This window comes from Drosophila bipectinata, chromosome 3L, assembly GCF_030179905.1.
Source record: "Drosophila bipectinata strain 14024-0381.07 chromosome 3L, DbipHiC1v2, whole genome shotgun sequence".
NCBI classification, from domain to species: domain Eukaryota; kingdom Metazoa; phylum Arthropoda; class Insecta; order Diptera; family Drosophilidae; genus Drosophila; species Drosophila bipectinata.
The window spans coordinates 12,476,975-12,496,991 of record NC_091738.1 but is presented as its reverse complement, the minus strand read 5'-3'; the positions used below and the strand labels follow the sequence as shown (position 1 = coordinate 12,496,991).

General features: G+C 37.5%; 1 protein-coding gene across 4 annotated transcripts in view; it reads left to right on the top strand.

Moving 5' to 3' along the window:
• siz (Brefeldin-resistant Arf-GEF family protein schizo) overlaps window positions 1-20,017 on the top strand; it is a 40,167-nt gene that overhangs the window by 10,158 nt on the left and 9,992 nt on the right. Inside the window, exon 1 of one of the 4 annotated variants that reach the window (XM_017240460.3) lies at window positions 6,143-6,444. The exons of 1 other annotated variant lie outside the window; for it this stretch is intronic. In XM_017240460.3, coding sequence (XP_017095949.2) covers window positions 6,377-6,444 — 68 coding nt within the window. In that variant the 5' untranslated portion in view covers window positions 6,143-6,376. Of the gene's footprint in view, window positions 1-6,142; window positions 6,445-13,730; window positions 14,092-20,017 lie in introns of those variants that run through there. 2 more of the 4 variants (XM_043214227.2, XM_070280591.1) reach the window with 2 other exon arrangements.

Here is a 20,017-nt window from a genome sequence, read left to right as displayed (position 1 = left end):
ATCTCGGTATTCGATTTCTGTTTAGTGTTAACTACTTGGAGAGTTGCATTAGTGGATTGCATTACTTGAGTCCCACTTGGATAGCCTAGCCGGTAATTATCATCTACAGCTACATATCGATGGTCGTTATTATATCCAACGATTCGGCCGTGGGAAGTCAAGCAAATGTTAGATATATACTAGGCTGCAGTTGGGTGAAAATGAAGCCACCACCCCCTTAATTAACACGAGACCCCCATCTCCCCCAGATGAGGCAACTTGTCGAATTGATTTCTGGCTTTTGAAGAAATTACAAAATTTTCGTGTTTATCGCATTATCATCTAGCTAGTATGTAAGTTTTTATAAAAAAAAACGAGTGGAAAATGCAGGAAAACTGCTCCCACACTGCTCGGCTGCATGGCCGGTGCCGAGTGCTCTAAAAATAGAGTTTCTTAAACTGAAAATGTATTCCACCATATACCACATACAAAGATATAGTGCTCTGATGTGCTCTGGTATGGTCTCTGCTCTGCTGCTCTGGTCTCTGGTCCCATTTTCACACACATCTCCACATGGCTGTGTCGCAGCCCCTCATTTCTCCACTTTCATCTCGCATTCAGTTGCATCCCCGATCCCCAATCCCCGAAAGACGTGAGGGTATGCCACGAGGGAAGAAATCTCAACACAGTTTTTTGTTTCCAGTAGTCGTGGGCTGCGTCATCGTCCTGGGCAGCTCCCAGCATCCTCATACCTTTGTCCTTCGAAACAAGGGTGTAGGTCTAGAGAGGGTGTAGGTATTTAAAGAAAAGTCTTCTAAAAGAAGGTCTTCTAAAAGGTACAAGATCTCTCCTCCAAAAAAATCATAAATATTAAATTCCTCTCCCCCCAAAGAACCAGTTATATTAATTATGTTGGAAAATACTTGAAAAATTCCTCACATCTATAATAAATAAGTATAACCCCTCCACAAAATATATATCCCCGCCTCTGGCCCAGAACCACCCCCACTGGCTCCCCAGTGAGAAGCTACTGACTGAGTGACTGACGAGAAGCGAGAAGTTCGCTGGCATGCATTCTTTTTTCGAGGAGAGAGAGTGGGTGTCTGGATGGGTGGTGGCATGTTGCTGAATGTTGCAAGCATCCGTGGAGGATGCCAGCGCCTGGCTGCCACTTGGGGCACTTGTGTAACAGCATTTCTGTTTGTTTTTGTGCATCTTCTAAGGCTAAGCACCAGCATTCGTTCCCTTTTTCGTCTCTGATGGGGTATATGGCTTAGGAGACCTCATAAGTCACTCAAATGGTTTATAATTAATGATTTTTTTAAGGATAATGATAGAGATTTAAAAAAAAAAAAAATGCCTAATCACTGCCGTTTCCTTTTTCTTTTTTGGGAAGACTGTGTGAAAAGACTCGTCTTCTTAGAATCTTTTCAAAGAAGAATCTGCTATTATATCATTTCCGATATCTTTGATTTTTGGAAACAAAAAGAAACCTACATTCTATATAAGAAGGCTCTATAGAAGGTATACATATATTCTATAGATACCCCCAGTTAGGGTATTTCCAATTCATTAAGTCGTATGTAGTTCATTAATTTTTGTTGCTTGGTGACTCTTTATGTGTCTTACCATGCGCCACCACCACCCCAATGTTGGGGCATCCATGATGTTCTCTCCGCAGGCTCCTCCAACTCCAACGCGCCTCCAGTTCATCTGCATGGCTGTGTCGGTGGGTACATCAAGTGCTCTTTAGCGTTTGCTGACATTTTCTCTCCCTTTCTTTTTTTGCAACAGAAACAAGGGGAACATATATATACATATAAGTATATGAAATCATTATGGTACGTGCACATGTTTCATGCCTCCAAGAGTACTTACATATGAGATATATACATATATATATGAATATTCAGATCCGACGACGGTCACTGCCCCACTTTGTCTAAAAATGTTGCATGTATTTTAATGAAATGGGGTTTTTTGGCACATTATCTGAGGGTTGAGTGAAATGTGAACTTGTAGATGGGTGGGTTATAGTTATTAGTATATTTTGGGATTAGTTTCTTTATAGAGATGGGCAGGGTTAGAACCTGTAATCTTTTAAAAATTTATCAGATTCTATATTTTCTTCAAAACTTATGATGAAAATAGGTTATGAAATTTATCTATTCCTCATAGACCTCTTATTCCTGAAGATCTCTCTTCATTATTTCTATTTCCATATCCCTATTTAAGCTCTAATTTGATGCTCCATCAAATAATCTGATATATCTGACAGGAAGCTAATAATCCACAAATGTCATAAAACGCAGCGCCAAGTTGGTTGGAGGAAATGCCTCAACAAACACACCCGCTAATAACTTGTCATCTTTTCAGAACTACTCCGACTTGTTTTTCCGATGGGGAGTCGGTTCTAGGGAGTAGGGAATAGGGAGTCTATATATTCCAGCCACCCAAACACCCAACCTCGAGGCGTTCTTTCAATATTATGACAGCCAAGTGGGGAAAAATCTCTTTTGTTGCCATCTCGAGGCATCATCTCGAAGTTGGTCTGGTTCTGGTTCTGGTTGGGATTCTGGTTCTTGGGATGTCCCTTGTCCCTTCTCATCAGAATCATCAGAATCTTCATTATCTTTTTTCTTCAAAAAAAGAAAAGAATGTGAAAATATTGTGGCTGCTCTTTTTTTTTGTTTATTCTTCGCAAGTGGAATCCCTCCCAGTCCCTCCATTTCTTTGGCTTTTGTTTGTTTTTTTATAGAGCTGGAGGGGGGAGGGGAGGGAGATTAAAACTTTTCCCTCTTATCAGTCGGAAAATTGTCTTTTCTTTTTTTTTATATTTTTTTGTGTCCTCGCTGGAGTTGCATTTTTGATGCACTTCATTGTCAGTTGACCCAATTTGATGGGCGTGGACCTCAAGGCAGAAAGCTCCCACACAAACACCTCCCACTACCACTCCCCACTACCTCCCACTACCATTGCTTGCCACAAGCTGCCTTCAACTCCAACTCCAACTTGCAACTCCTCTTACTGCAGTCTGGTTGAAATATTCATGTCTTGAGAAGCCATTCAGAGTTTTGAACTTCTTTTTCAAGTTGATTTCTGTTCACACAATAAAATGCACGAAGTGGCTACACAGAGAGAAAATATTAGTAGAAAATAAAAAGACTTTTAAGGAAATAAAACAAATAATTCAAATTAAAACTCTATAGTTTAAATTTCTGTTTAAAAATCCTACTGTTTCCTACTTCTCCTTTAAGAAACCCTAGATTCTTTTAGTTACTAGATTTTTTCTCTCAGTGCCTTTTACAATTGCTCTTAGCAATTACCCAGCTGCTGAGCTGCTGATGATGTTGATTATTAAATACTTATTCCCGGGCTTGTATTTGAAAAGCGCGCCCAAGAATTAAAGTTGAAGCCTAGACCTCTCGGCTGGCAGACCTTTGTGTGGTACATTGTATGGGTTGGGGGCATGCATCGAGTTGCATGCAACGGGGCCATAGAAAGTGCCACCGAACCACTGAACCAACCGAACATCAGGCCCCTTCTCCCCACTTGAGCACGCACCAGACACGCAAATATAGATGGGAGTATCCCCCAAAGGGGGTGCTATCACTTTTCTGGGTCTTTATGCTCTGCACATCCAATAGCTAATCATGGGCACCACCATATGGGAACTGGGCCTCGACCTGGGCTTCTATTATATTGTATGTCTTTGGCAGACCTCGAAGTCGAGCGACCCCACGTAGTGTAGTTCGCGAACCTATTCCCAAACAATCCAAACTATTGTAACTATGGCAATCACCTCAATTATTCGCCTGGTGGCAATTACCCACTAAATAACTCAATAAGAGTTGATGAACTGGGTTAGGGAAAAGTTTCCCATAGCCATAGGCAGGGCCTATATCGGTCGATATCTAGGGGTTTTCGAGGTAATATATTAACTTTCTATATCTTTTAAGGGGGTATTTGGTTAAAAACAAGTACTTCTTAAGTTAAGTCCTTACGGCCCTTACATCCTTATTATAATCCTTATAGACCTTATCTAGGTCTTATGATATTTGTAGATCTAATAGGTCTTATACAACTTATAGATCATTTAGACTCTATAGATTGTATAGATTTTATAGATCTCAGAGACTCAATAATTCGCTTCGATCTTATAGGCCTTTTAGATCACACAGATCTTATACATCGTAAAGACCTTATAAACCTTATAGATCTTATAGGTCATATGGGTCTTGTTGACTTTATAGATGGTATTGATCTTATAGATCTTTTATAGATTTCAGAAACTAAGTAAACCTTATAGACCATCTTATATAGATCCTAAAGACTTTATAGATATCATAGAAACTCTAGAATAGATCTTATAGCTTTTACGGATCTTAAAGATACTAAAAACCTTATAGATCTTTATAGACCTTTTATAGACTTATAGATCCTTATAGACCTTTTATAGACCTTTTGGATCTTATAGACTTAGACCTTTAGATCTTAAACATCGTTTAAATTTTTTAGATCTTATAGACTTATACCTTTGGACTTAGATTTCAGATTTTAGGCTTTAAAATAGATCTTATAGACCTTCAAGATCTTACAGACCTACCTTATAGATGGTAAAGACCTTATAAGCCTAAAAGATTATGGAATATAGGCTTTATTATTGAAGTTAGCTAACTTCAAGATCTTAGGAACCTTATAGATCGTATAGACCTGATAAACCCTACAAATCTTCTTGTAGATCATATAGATCGTATAAAACTTAAAGACCTTAGACTTCGAAGACCTAGTAGATACTTTATACCTTATATATCTTATCGATATTAAAGACCTTTCAGGCGTTGTAGATGTTATAGATTGGTTTTAGATCTTATAGACTATATAAATCGTATAGATCTTCTAGACTATATTGACCTTTTAGATAATATTCCCAAATACTACAAAAATTGACCCCATTCCTAAAATAGTATCTCAAATATTGTCCAAGACCCTCTACTTTTTCCAGAACTATCTGGAAATATTTATCTAATATTTATTTAAAATATTTACTTGTAGAATCTAGATATACTTTTCTAACAGTGCTTCTCATTATAACCGGTTTTTAGCCGGCTCTCTCTCTGAGAGAAAGTCTCTCGCGGAATAGGGGTTGAGCTGCTATGAATTTCGCCGCCTTGCAAATTGGCAGGATATGCGAGGGGGAATGCTCAGGCTGAGACTGAGAATATCCTGTCGGATGCATTACAAAAACTCCTTTTCGAAAACATCTTACCGATAGTTCGGATTCCCTTTCTTATTATACAGAATTGAATTAAAAAGCCGCCTTATAATTTGCAACCCCCTGGCCACATCCCCCTGGCCACTCTCTCGAGCACTTACTGGTTAATGTTTTATGATTCCGGAATGCTACTTAATGATCCTAAAATTGCGTCGTAAAACTATTTTGGGGAGGAATGGATATATTCCATATACCATGGGTGTTTGGGGATTGTTTTTGATTTTTCTATTTTTGGTTTTTCGAAGCGCCAGTAATATATTGGGCGCACATTTCCCACTGCATTTTTCCCCCCGAGTGCATTTTTTTTTCTCGAAATTTTTTGCAACCACCGAGGGGGAGAGAACAACAATGGGAGAAACCAACCCCCACTGGAGACATCTGTCTTACTGGCGCTCTCTCTCTTTAAAGAGCGAGAGAGCGTGTAAGAGAGTGCGCAGGAGCCGCTGTGGCTGGCAGTTGACGCCTTCAGTAATATTTGTACTCATTTCAGTACTCCATTTAGTAGCCGACGTTAGTTTTTCGCAGACGCTTTTCCGCCTAGAAGTATTTTTTGTTCACAGACCTCACAGATACACCCACTCACCCAGAAAAAAAAAGTTTAAAAATAATATGTCTGTGAATAGATAATTAGTGCAGGGATTATTTCCCAGACTATATTTGGTTAAAACGGTAAAAGTGGCAAGTGTGACAGGATTCGGGATATATGTAACTGTCTTATGTGTATGTATTCGATTGTCTGCCGCCGCTGCCGCAGTCGCAGTCGACGTCGCTGCTGTCTCACCGAAATGTCCATTTCTCGTTAACAACATAAAATATTATATACATACATATATATATATATATATACATACCCCAATGCGATTAAAAATATATCGCAAAAAATAGCTTCAAAGTGAATTCTACTCTCTCACCCCTCGGGCGTATTGATTTTTCGACATCTTTCATATTTTGTATTATCGGTGCCAAAGTGTTGTATACCGTCCAAAACACATACAAGAACCTAGTTCGGGCCTTAAACTATATTTACCTTATACATAATTGAAGAGAAGCGGCTAGAACCGGGAGACACCATATAGCCCCCATACCACCGCCCCCCAAAAAATAAAAAAAAAAACTAGCAGAATGAGCAGCTACACTGCCGCCCAGTACTACAAGACCACCAATATGATTACCTCCAATGAGATATACTGGTAAGTTTATACAACTTTTGGTAGAAAGTTAGTACCATTATTTATAGAAAGAAGGATAAGAAAACCTCCTTCTATTTCCCATTACTGTATTATTCTGCACTTTTAAGGACTCTGTCTGCCCACGCCGCCCTCTCTAAACTGGCAGAGTTCAAGGTTCGATTAGTTTAGAAGACCCGAGGACATTTGTGACGCAATTGCTCTCCCAACTGGGCACCCATCGATAATGCACTTCGGATGAGCTAATATGCCCACACACGATGCTGGAGCTGGGGATGTGTGGTTGCCTCACTCTTTGCCTGAAAAACATATCCATGGCTTTTGATGATAACAACAAAAGGTTAAAAACAGCCGCCTCCAACGCCCACATCCACGCCCACATCCAGCCGCAGTCAAGTTTCCCAATCGTGGGCGTAGTTCACGCTCTTTTTTTGCCTTTTTTGCCTCTCATGGCAACTAAAAGTGGCCGACCGACCGAGTTGGTTAATTTGCCGCCCCGAAGTATGCAACACTCGTGATTTCTTTTTTTTTTTTTTTTAGAGAATATTTATTATTCTTTAAAATAAAAAATATTTCTTATCATTATTATCATTAATTTCAGTCTAAAACTTACTTCAAAATATAAAAAATAGTTTTCCTTCAACAAGTTCGGATAAAATATCCCCAAAAGTATGTAATAAAGTTTGCAAAAAATTCGCTTAGTTCCCCCCGATAGCTGCACAGGTGGCGCCAGGGGGTGTACCATTTTTCCACAAAAGAATTTTCCTCAAGAAGAAAATAGAAAGAAAAGTGGTTAGAGTAGCTCACAAATTACTTCGAGCTCAGCGAGCAGTTGGAAAATACCCGAAATTCCTATTTATGCGGCATTGCCTGTGCAGCTGCCATTAAAAGCCTTGAACTCTGACATTTTAGCATAAAAATACATAGATGAGTATACAGTGTTGTCTTTGTGAGGGGGGTGGAGTGGGAGAATGGGTTGTGGGATTGCTATTCTTTATATATAAAAAAACACAGAACTCCCACGACAGAGGCACGCGCATGAAAATTCCAGCGATAAACACGTGATTATATGTACAAGACTGGCAACAACATTTATTATCTAATCCAAGGTATGGAGCTCTCTAAAGGGCTATGTGTATATGACCAGTAATTGGGTTTACTATATCCGGGTTGGCTTTACCTGAAACCACCTGAAAATTGGTGGAAAAGTTCGAAATTATTGAACCATATCGCAGTCTATTGGTAGACGATTAGGGAGGGAAAGTGTTTAATGATCAGTGAGGTTTCCAGACTCATTTAAAATGTAATTAGTTTAAAAATAAAAAAATTTAAATTATAAATAACATTTAAGATTATTATTTTTTTTTTTTACTGAAAAGTCTCTAGGAAATATCTATAAATTCCTTAGCTATCGGCGCGAAAATAAACCTCCCGTGTAATATATATTATTTGTAGTATTCGTCATGCACTTTTTTTTCTTATAAATAGAAGGCTGTACTGCCTTGTTTTTATTTCTTATGACTAATAAAACAATAAAAAATTCATTAAAATTAATTGGATTTTTCCCTTTCATTGTGTGTGTTACTCCGATTACTGGATCTGGAAGCTTCAAAAGTATGACATTATTTCCTCCCATCATGCAATCATGGATGGGAAGTAGTTTCAGATTTTCCAACAGTCTCTGCTCCTCTTCTTCTCTGACTTTTCCGAGTAGTAGTTGAAAGTCGTGGGATTATTTAATGACTTTCTCACTTTTACTGCCACTACTATTGTGTTGTCGCCCTATTCCGCTTTTAAGGTGATTACTCTGGACAGTGATTACCCACTAAGACCACGTGACCCTACTACCAGTTCATCGGACCTGAGATTTTCCAGAGTCTGTTAGTTTACTTTTCTCCAAACGCTAATTGAATGCCAGACTTTTAATAAAAAATAAAACAAATATTTGTGTACAGAGAGAGATTAATAATTAAAAGATATAGAAACCCTATAAAGTCACCTCTTAAATATCTATAACTTGTCACTAAGTTTTATTTTCTGTGGAGTTGTGGAAACCAAATCGTTCACTTCCCGTTTCAACTGGATCTTCATTGGTTATTTTAGTAGGCTTTGGGGTTTGTAGGCCTAATTCCAAACAAAAAAAAAAAAGAAGCAAAATATATATATTCAGATGAGGTGGTACTGACATGCCTGGTACTAACTTCTTGCAAGTCGCCCCGAAAACCCGATGAGCATCGCCGCATGAAAGCATCTAAATTAAAATTGCGAAACCAGTTGGGGAAGTTGACGTCATGCATGTAGGCGGCAGGGGAGGAGGGGCCTGGCTGGGTAGGGAGGTTGGGGCGGAAAAGTTGCCGGTTGTTGGTTGTTGGTTGCCGGTTGTTGGCACACACACACACTGACACACACACACCAAGTTAACCAGTTCTTGCAGCAGTCGTCCTAGTTATGTATGAGCCAAATTTCTTGAAGCCGGCTTTTAGTTAAACGCTTCTTGAATGCTTAAGATACCCTATACTGGAAGTCTTTTTTAACCAAAAAATAGGAGATAAAATAAATAATATTTTATAGATAAGAATAGTTAAGAAATTCAAGTTCTTTCTTAGTATTTTTATTAAATATTTCAATTTCTTTTAGTTTCAAAGTTTAGGTAAATTTCTTTCAGTGTCAGAACTTGCTACAAAGTGTTTTATTTGTATCTTTTGTCTGGCTCTGTTGCCAATTTCCCAATCCAGCCAGTAGCTGTTGGCTGGCTTGGTAATTTGCATTGAATTGAATCTGACGAAATTACCTGCCGGCCAGGTAATGCAATTTCTATAGAATTAATCCAACAGTGTTTAGTTTGATTTTAGAGGGAAACTAGCAGGGCTTATTTATTTCAGGGCCTGGCAGGAAGTGAGCCATGAATCTGATATGGAATAGGACTTAATTAAATAATAAATACTCAACTCTGTTTGTCCAAAACCCCCAAAAATTCAAGTTCATTAGCTTCTGTTGCCACAAATAGAATCTTAAAGACAGAGACCATCACTGACCATCCCAAAAGTAGTGACTTTGCATAATGATGACCATTTGTGGTCACTCTGTGGGATTATGTAAAGCTCTCTTGAGATTTTTTTGAATCTTTCTTCGGGCATCCAGAAGAAAGCACCACAATAGCACCAAATCAAGAAATTCAATTGGTTGTGGAGGAGAGCAGACTTCAAATAATAATAAAAATAATAATCAGCTGCTAATCGCTTGTAAACACGAATTTTCCAATGAAAAATCAAAACGAAAGTCAATGAAAGAGCCCAGCAGGCAGTGAAGATAAACAAAAGCCTACACAGAGAGAAATATCGGAGACTAATGATGACTTCTTCCTAAAAAGATCTTAGTTCTAAGCTCCATGAAGAGAGATATCCCTATAAAAGTTTATTTAAAATACATTTCTTTTAAATATTTATATATTTTTTCTAAGTGCACCTCATAGTTAGGGGTGTAAAGACTGAAAGTGGGAGGCAAGTGGGCGGCTGGTACGTGATTTAGAGCCTAACGAGCGCACCAGAACCCTTGTGGGCGAACTTTCCCATTGTGCCACATGAGCATCGAGCGATACTCGCCCGCCGCACGTTGATTGATGAAGGCGCCAGTGGCGGTATGGAAGCAGCACTTAAAAAAAAAATCCAAAAAAATAAACCTAAAAAATAAATAAGAAAAAGAGAGAAAAGTAAAGACAGTGGGCAGCTAAGGCAGCTAGCAGGGTTAGGGGGCTTGGGGGCTTCATTCATGGCCGACGAAGTGCAAGTGAAAGTGAAGTTCGGACTGCGATTCCGTCGAGTACTTCATGAAACCACAAAAATTTTCCCACTAACATAATTTTTGGTTGTATCTTTGTATCTTTGTATCTCGAAGGCACCCTCCCCCTCCTTTTATATTTCTCTTTCGTGGTTTCTTTCAACATTTTCATTTGTATCTCATCATCCGTCACTGGCTGATCTTTGAATGCGTACGCTATACTTTTGATTTAATTGAACGATCAATTGGGATTATTATAAAGAATCGAAGATGACAATACCCTTTAATAGGTCTGATAGAAAGAAGTTTTCATAATAATTAAAATTAGGAAGTTTCAAAAGGATCTATAGAGGGGTTTAAGTTATAGATTTAAGGGGTTCAGGAAGTCCCTGAAGAAAAAGGAAGTTAACTAACAAGTATCTCTGTTTTTGGTATTATTACCCTAATTTTTAGTCCCCTACCCCTACCAATTGAAGTTCGAGTAAAAATCCATAAAAGTGAAAACTGAAACAGTAGTAATGACATTACCCCCTACAAACCTTAATGACAGAGTGGAGTGAATCTCGATCGTGATCCGATCCCTGGCTCGATATTGGCCCTGTCGGGCTTCATTAGCCGCGATACCCAGACCCCTTCGACTTGGAAGCACCATTGTCTTGCATTTTGTCTCCCAGCTCAGCGTTCACTTTCTAATGAACCTGAACAATATATATATATATATACATGCTATATATATATATATATATATATGAAAAAAATAAACAAAAAGCCGGTGAGGCAGTAGGCAAAAGCCAAAGCCGTGTAGCCATGACCGAATGAGCAATTCAATGGCCCCGCCAGCGGCAAGTTGAAGGTAGGAATCGGGTGGAGATATCTTGGGGAGGCGATTGGGAGGTTCCCCCCCTATAAGCTCTCGCAATACGTTTTGCTGAGTCTCTGTTTTCGGGGCGGTCTGAAGGTCTGTGGTACCCATATGGCATCTCCTACCTGACCGCCCTTCGTGTGTTTACAAATTGGGTTCAAAATGCTTAAGGTCAGGCTTGGGGTTTAGTGAGGCATACTAAGGGTCTAGTGAGGCAAAGTTAGTATATGAGGGGATTTAAGATGTTTACTAAATGAACAGGGGGGGAGGTTGTATTGTTTAGAGGTTGAGGTATACCTGTCTTGTTAACATTTTTAATCATTTTCGTTTATCAGAAAACCTCCCCTTTCTAATTAAAGGTCTTCAGCAGAATTACTTTTGCAATTAGACCCCACACCACCCCCTGCTGTTAACTGATAGCTGATGATTTTGGGGCTTAATTAAAATCCCTGTAGCAACCCTCGGAGCTTTTCGGTTGACGGTTGTTTATTGTTTCATAACAGCCGAGTCTCTGCCACAGACAAGTATGGCAAATGGGTTTGTGTACCTTGTACCTAATGCGTTAATATCCAGCAGCCTAGGCTAGGGCCCGGAGATGGAGGGGACTTTACGACTTGAGTTTTAACGATGCCGCATCTGACAGCGTCATTTGTGCACTGAAAAAAAAATAATTAAATACTATTGGATAGCATGATGATATCTATACCCCCCTTGATTTTTTCGGAAGTAAACCTTAAACGTGTCTAAAATTTAATTTCTGTGCAGCAGCAAGTTTCAATGAAAAGTCAAAACAGGCCGCAGGTCCGGATATAAATGGTTTGTTGTCTCTGAAACACAGATACTCACTAATACTTGTACAGTCATAGTCATCGGGCTTAACGCTAGCCTAGCCAGTGAGGCATTACGCTGCCCATTTTGTTAGCGGGCCGCCGCAAGCGACTAACTACCAACTACCAGCTAGAGATCCAAGCCTGGCCGTAATAATTGTACTGTACAGTGCATGGCATGCATGCACATATGGTCGGTGGCTCTCTTCCATATGGCCTGGACGTCAGCGGGTATTACAACAAAAATAATAAAAACATCAGCAGCGAGCAGAAGCAGTAAAGCGCCCCCGCTTCGCCCTTCACAGCAGAGCGGCTGTTCGGTTCGGTTCGTGAGTCACCTGAGCGTAACGTAAGCTCAGCTTATGGCTCGAGACAGAGCGAGTGCGAGTACCAGCCACCAGGCGCACCAGGGGAGGCACAATCGATATACCTCATATGACCCACAGGGTGAGGGGTGTTTTAGTTTCGGATAAGGTTTGAGATATTTGATCTTTAGAATTAAATATTTACTTTCTTTAGAAAACAGCTGTTCTTATTTTTAATCTCGAAGTTAATATAGACAGATATTAAACAAAGTATTAATATTATTATTTTATTGTCGCTGCACCAGCTGTTGTTGTTCTCTCAGAGCGCCAAGCTTAGTACTCTCTTCCCCTACAGTCCCCAAGTCTGGCTTGAAAGAGAGTGTGTGTGTGTGCAGCAGTTTCTCTTTGTATTTGTGAGTGCTATTTGCATACGAATTTACACCTCTTTACGACTGTTTGTCGATTTACGACTACCATTCAGTGTGGTACGTGTGTGTGTGTGTGTTTTTGGATCTGTTTTGCAATTACCCAATTCGACAATGGCTCTCAAGTGGGGAAAACACACTCAAAGATGAACGGATTTGTCGTTAAGTTTTTTCAAATCTGAACAACATTTAGTTTAAAATGCAAATAATGCGGGTAATTGCATTCGACATGGGATTGTACATACTTATATGTGTGCTTATGTCAGTTGGCTGCATTTTAATAATGGCTCGAGGGTTATATAATGTCAATTAGGCCCACTGTGACAGCACACGTCAACGGTTATTCATGTAGCTAGAGTCTAGCCATCAAAAAGAGAGCCGGGCAGAGAGAGAGCAGGAGATCTAATGTGCAGGCAAGTGCACAGGTGTGTGAGTTTAAAAAAAAAAGTTATAAATTTAGTTTTAAAAAATAATTTAAAAAATTTGTTTAAAAATTTGATTGGGTAGGAAACAAAATATTTAAACTTATATGGTTTTTGTTATGTAAAATAAATAAGGGTTTAAGGATAATATTAACAACAATAGAGGTTTAAAAAGCTAAAACTAAAACTAAAAGTTTCTGAAATTTTTTATATATTTTTTTAAATTTTCCGTAATGTTTATAAAGTTTTCTTTTGAAAGATTCTTAAATAAGGTTTCTTTGTGACGTAATTTTGTTTAAAAAACATTTTTGTATGAATATACTTATGTATTATTCTTCTTTGTTTATTTATTTATATGTATCTATTTTTTTTTATTTATTTTATCATTTACATTATTTGTTTTTTTTTATGGATTTAATAGTTTCTGTAAATAGATACAAAATATAAAAAAAAACAAAGCTTATGACAATTATAACAACGAAATTAGCCAGCTCTCTAAGTGGCCCACAAACTTGACTATTGCCAATACCAACAACAACAAAAACAACTACAAAACAATCAAGCTCACTCACACACCTACATACTGCTGCCCTCTCTCACTCACCTGCTTTCAATTCGAACACTGGACCTGAATGGATTGCCTCTCGCACCGCATTTTTTTTCTCAACACACTCAGTCTCACTCAAAGCTTCGTGAAGGCAGCACACACGTCGCTCTGCTCTACGATCGTGGCCGCCTTTTTTTCGTCGTCATTGCAGTCGCAGTCGCAGTCAGTCAGTCAACACCTTTCGCAGTCGACAGCGCTGCCCGCGTCGCAGTCCGCAATCGATCGATCGTGTGTGTTTCATTGTTTTATTCGAATTGTATATATACCGAATATTGTTCAATTAATGATTCTGTTTTGGCAACTTGGCATATCCATATAAAAATTTAACGAAATTTCGAAATTGAATTTTTAATCAATTCCATGCAAATTGATGTGCAAACACAAAAAAAAAAATCAAGTGATTGTTTGAGTGTGTGTGTGCGAGTGTGAGTAAAGAAAAGCCACAAAAAAAATATTCATAAAAAAACAACAAAATTATACAGAAAATTGCAAAATACACGCACCAACCATTGCGAGAGTTGGCTATTGTTGTCAAGGCAGGGCCGGTTTATTAATTTGACACCATCGTGTCCCCATGCCACAAAAAAATAATAAAAAAAAAAAAACAAAAACACCACCGAATAAAACAAAACGGAAACCATGAAAAAACAACATAGCTCACAATTTTTTATGTAAAAAAATAAAATATAATTAAAGAGAAAATCGCCTTTCTCCAGCCGAGTATCACAAAAACAATAGTGCCGCGGCAGCAACGGCAGCATTGCACCGAAAAAAAAAACAATAACAGTTGAAATTAATTTTGAAAAAAAGATATAGAAATTATAAAGATTTTAAAGATTATCCAAAATAATTATAAATCTTTGAATTTGGAAAAAAAAATAAACTTGAAAAGAAATACTAATTTTTTGTGTTTACCCGAGGGTGCCACTGAGAAATACAGAAGGGGGGAGAGTGGGAGCAGCAGAGAAAGAGCGGGATCCACGGCCACTGCCCCGTTACGTTTCGGCAAACACACACAAAAAACAACAAAATAAAAAAAATATAAAAAACAACAACTATCAACATAAATCGCGTGTGTATGGTGTGTTTTGGGGCTTGAGTGTGGATCCGACTGGAAATTTCTATTATTTTGTAATTGAATTCGTAGCAAGTGCTACGAATGTGCTTTCAAAGTCACAAAAATTTCAAAAACATTCCCTTGCCAGCAGGAATTGACCGCCAAAATGGCTGAATCATCGTGTTTTCGCACTGTAGAAGGGTTATGCTTTTTGAATCACCTTTTTTGGGGGAGAACTTTAAATGCAACATTCGCTTTTTAAGTGTTTTTTTGTGGGTAACTATACTATACCTTTTTTTTATCGTTGTCCAGAACGTGCCATAGTCATAGGGGTATTTTGGAGGGTAGAGTATTCGGAGGTATTTTCTAAAAGGCATTGGAAGCTTGGAACTTATTTCCGCTTTTGATATGCAAATACTTGACATAGAGGATTAAAAAGTAATAGTTTTTTGTATAATTACTGTAGATTCATACCATAATTAGCCAAAATTTTATATTTTTTTTAGTGAAAAAGCAAGCTTTTTCATGAAGAATCGAAAAAAAGTATAGTTTTTCTTGAAAATTTAAAGTATAAATGTTAAAAATAAATAGTATAGACATGATCAGTCCCACTTTAATAAGTTTAGACTGAAAAAGCATGCTTTTTCGTGAAGAATGATTTTTAGAGGGAAAAATCATGCTTTTTCTTCAAGCTTATATTCTTCACTTTAAGCCTATATTTGAGAGATACAAGATCAATTGCTTATTCATTGGAATTCAAATTATTAATAGTCCCAAATTTGGAAATTTCGAATAAAAGGCATGCTTTGTCGTTATTTGTAGAGTGATTTAAAAAGAATAGTTTTTGAAGAGTAATTAAAGCACATTTTTGGGTCAAACCATGATACAATTATATAAGGTAGTCCATTCGTTGACTTAACTGCATTATTTTTATTTTAACATAGTAAGCGTTGAATAGTGCGAGTGAAACGGCTATACAGTACTTTGATTAACCCTTACATGGAGCATGGGGCTAAAAGTTTTTCTTAGTTATGACAAGAGTTGTAGTATTTATAATTTTATTTTTATAAGTTTAGAGTTTGACATTATTCTTTGTTTTTGTTTTTGGATGGCCAATCTTTTGTTTAAGTTCTTAATTCTAAAGTGTATGCGTATCTTAAAATAAAATTTTTTTATGTTTACACTTATATCTACATGCTCAGCGGCGTTTAACAATTTAAAATTTGTTTTTTAAATTTGTAGTTATATGAAATGTGTCCTTAACAATATGTAAAAATATGAGTTCAAGTTGTTTTATTTTGTTTTTAAATGTCGATGAAGGCTTCATCAGCCCTCCACGCGAAACCTCATCTACATATGAAAACGTCGCCTCATCTGCTAGCTCATTACACAAACGTAATTTTTTTATGACAAAACCTGCCAGGTATTCTAGTGCATCCTCCGTCAACTCGTTTACCTCTTCAAATTGTTCGTCACAATCAAATTGGAGATTGCAATCTTTAGGCTCGTTCTCTTCGTTTTTAATATTTTGGACGGCTTGAGAAAAGTCTAGATTCAACCACTCATCAGAATCGTCTTGATTGCCATTTAATAATTCTGTATAATTAGCTAAATTACATTTAAAGGATATTAATAACTGATAAAAATTAAAAAAAAAAAAACATGAAGGACAGCACAAACTTTACGCCTAGCACGTTCTTGCGACAATAATAGCAAAAAGTCATTTTTTTCTTGGCCACTTAAGGGTTAAAGTTATGAAAACAAAATCACCTTTCAGTTTGACAGTTTGAAATTAAGTGAGCAAACCCGAACGATATGTCAGTGGAATGGACTACCTTATATAATTGTATCATGGGTCAAACAAGATCAAATGAATATTCATAAATATTCATATTCTGACCAGGCTCAATTGTAAGCTTTTCGGGTAAAGAGCATACTTTTTCGTGAATATTAGGGTGAAAAAGCATGCTTTTTTTATAAAGTATGAAAAATAGAATAGTTTTCATAGAAAATTTAAAGCCCATTTTTATGACAAACAAGATCATATGTTTATTCATAAATATTCTAATTAGGATCAGGCTGAAATTTAAGATTTTTGAGTAAAAAGCATTCTTTATGGTGATTTTTACAGTAAAAAACAGGCTTTTTTTTTATACATGATGAAAAAATAGTAGTCTTAATAGAAAATGTGAAGCCCACAACATCATATGTATGTTTATTCATAAAGTTTCCATGTATAATCAGTTCCAATTTTAAACATTTGCTTGAAAAAAGCATGCTTTTTTTTTTGCTCCACCAGCTGATTTAGCAAGGTAAACAAAGCTTGGAAAGCCTCCGATCTTCCAATTCCACAAAATCAAGTCAGTGTTTGACTCTCTTGCTCTTCTTGCTCTTATTTTGCATTTTATGCGTTTTCCAGTGCGTTTACGCTGCTTTTTGGATGTTTGGATTACTCATTCTCTGCTTTAAGCTTGCTTTTTTGTGTTTTTGTTGCATTTGCCGCTTGGCCAGGCTTAAATAATCGGTTGCCACTGCCACCCAATTACGCTGCGTCGCCGCAGTCGGCGATGGATGGTTGCTGGTTGTTTGTTGCATATTGTGTTTCCACTTCCTCTTCCGCTCCAAGCTCCTACCGAAGAGAGAGAGTTGACTCAGGAGAAGAGAGGGAGTAACTGTGTGTATGTGTGTGGTTGTGTGTTTGTGCTTTTTGTGTTACGTGCGCCGTTACTAATGACACGAAAGTGAATAAAAGGCATCGGGCACGGGCTGAAAGTCTCTCCCCCACCCACTTCCACATCCCATACCCTGAAAGTGCACTGGGAAAAAAAAGAATATATATCTATAGTATTTTAACTCCAATCTTGCTCTTTGTTGTTTTTTTTGTCTTTGTATCTGTCTGAGAGCCAGAGAGCGTACAACAAACAATTATAAATTAAATAATTATACAACAAAAGCAAGAAAAACAGCTTTGCAACTGATTGTGGCTGCAGTTGGTCGTGCATTGGAGGAACACCTGTAAAACAAAAGCAAACCCAGTCAGCTATCTGTGCAACACCCGTAGCAACCTAAGCCATAGATTTTCGATGTCGTGCTCTAGAGCGGATGCAGCTAAAGCACCTCTTTTTTATTCAGTGATGACTCCCCAAAATTGATTTTTTGAATAAAATTAAAAATAATAGCTGCTGAAAGCCAAAAATGTCTATAACCATACTTAAATGGGAGACTAGTTTCATTGAGAATGTTATTTAAATTTTTATAGACCCATTAAAAGGTGAATTTTAAATTTTAGTAGCTTTAATATTAAAAAAAGCATGCTTTTTGTAACTAATTTTTTGGAAAAACTAGGTTACTTTTTAAAGGTAGACTGCTAGTACTTGGTAGTACTAGTCTTATAATTAACAAAGGTAGCTACCTACCTATACTACCATATAATTTAAAAAATGAACCAGAAAAGCAACAGAATTTTCTTATAAAAACAACAAAAACTTGTTCAACAAAATTGCAATTACAAACAAAAGTTTCTTAGAATCGACGGAAAGAAACAAGTTGGAATAGTTCTAGGCAGTCAGCCCGGCAGGCACTCACAACTTGGGGGCACAACTAGTATAACAACACACACTAATAGTTGCTAAATAACAAAAAAAAAAAAAAAATATTCAACTAAAAGCTGTTGTCAGGTCTCTGTTCTTTATTTCTGAGATTCGTGAGTTTTGTGAGTTTTGTGAGTGGGCTCTCTGGTATAGCTGGTATTCTAAGCGATTGTGATTGAGAACTCCCCTGAAGCGTTTATTGGCAGTAGGCGACTTGTTTTGGCCAATAATTCCATGACTTGTTCCAAGGCTGGGCCTCACAGTCGTGAGATTATCGTCAGCTCGTAGCAGAAATTCGTTTGTTTGAACAGCTTTTTACTCGATTCATGCGGTATATAATATACTATATATATATATATTTGTATTTATGGAGAAGAGACAGTGGCAAGTGTTGTCACAATTGTAACAGAGATGTCTCTGCCTGGGGATCAGTTTCAAGTCTCTTCTGGAGGCTCTCAAAAAAGGTTCTTGAACTTAAAAAAAAAAAAAAAAGAAACATCAAGATTTACGGGTAGAAAGTGTGGGGGCTACCATACCATGCATATTTATGGGCATATGGAGATCTTGATCTTGGATCTTGTTTCCCTTTCTATTCGCGATGTATCACACATTGTTTTCATTGCAAATTCTCACGCACTTTTCACATAAATTTTCATATGATTTATGATCACGAGGTTGGTCGGCATTCGGTGGCCTTTGTGTGCAAAGTGGATCAGGTCAGCGGTTGTCAAGCTAATTAGATCACCCACGATATCTTATAAATCTAGTTAGTTAGAAATCTAAAAAAAATAACCAAAAATTCTATTAGTTTTCCAACTTTTCCTCAACACGTCTGCCTGTCTGTCTGTCTGGGATATAAACACCTGTCTCGATCGATTGCCAAATGGATGTTATTATGCTTCGATGTCTCTGCGTGTCTCACATTTTCAATTTGAATATTGTTTATATGCCAGTCTCTCCCCCACTCTCTCTTCTTGTTTTTTTTTTATATTTTTTCTAGTCTGCAGTTGACAAGTGGCGACTTTTACTTGCCGATCGACGATCAACCGATCCAAGCTGACCTAAAAAGCGATACAGAAGCAAAAGCTGATTGAATGAGATTGCGAACTGCGACTTGCAACTCTCTCATTGTCGCTTTAATAAACAAAAAACAGTTTAGTTTTTTTTATTTTTAGTTTTTTATGCAAGTGTCATTCTGCATAAAGTAGTCAGTAGGTTGAGCAAAAAATTAAAGGGTATTATAAGCTATGAACGATCATAGAGAGGGCTTACAAGTGAGATCTTATAAAAGATGAGTCATTTTGGGTATTTCTTGTTATAATTCTCAACTAGATTTTTATGATATTTTTGGACAAGTATGGACATGTCTTATGAATAAATGCCATAACTCTCCTTATAAGAAAAGTGAATCATTTAAGCAGGAAAAATGATTCAAAAAATATATTTCTTCTAAACTAGGTATTTGGTATCTAAGGTTCTCTATATATGAGACTTATATAGACCTACCTTCCTGCCTTTCCTCCTCTGCCTCTCTCTCTCTAATTCTCTATTTCTCAGTGGCTTTCTAACCCCAGTAATTGCCGGTTCTCCAAGCCATAAACCGTGTAGTTCTATGTATTGTTTTTATGACAAACGCGTTTTGAAGGGCATTCTCAATAGCTCGGTGGCATACGGGGCGTATGAGCAATGTTCGACTTGAAGTTC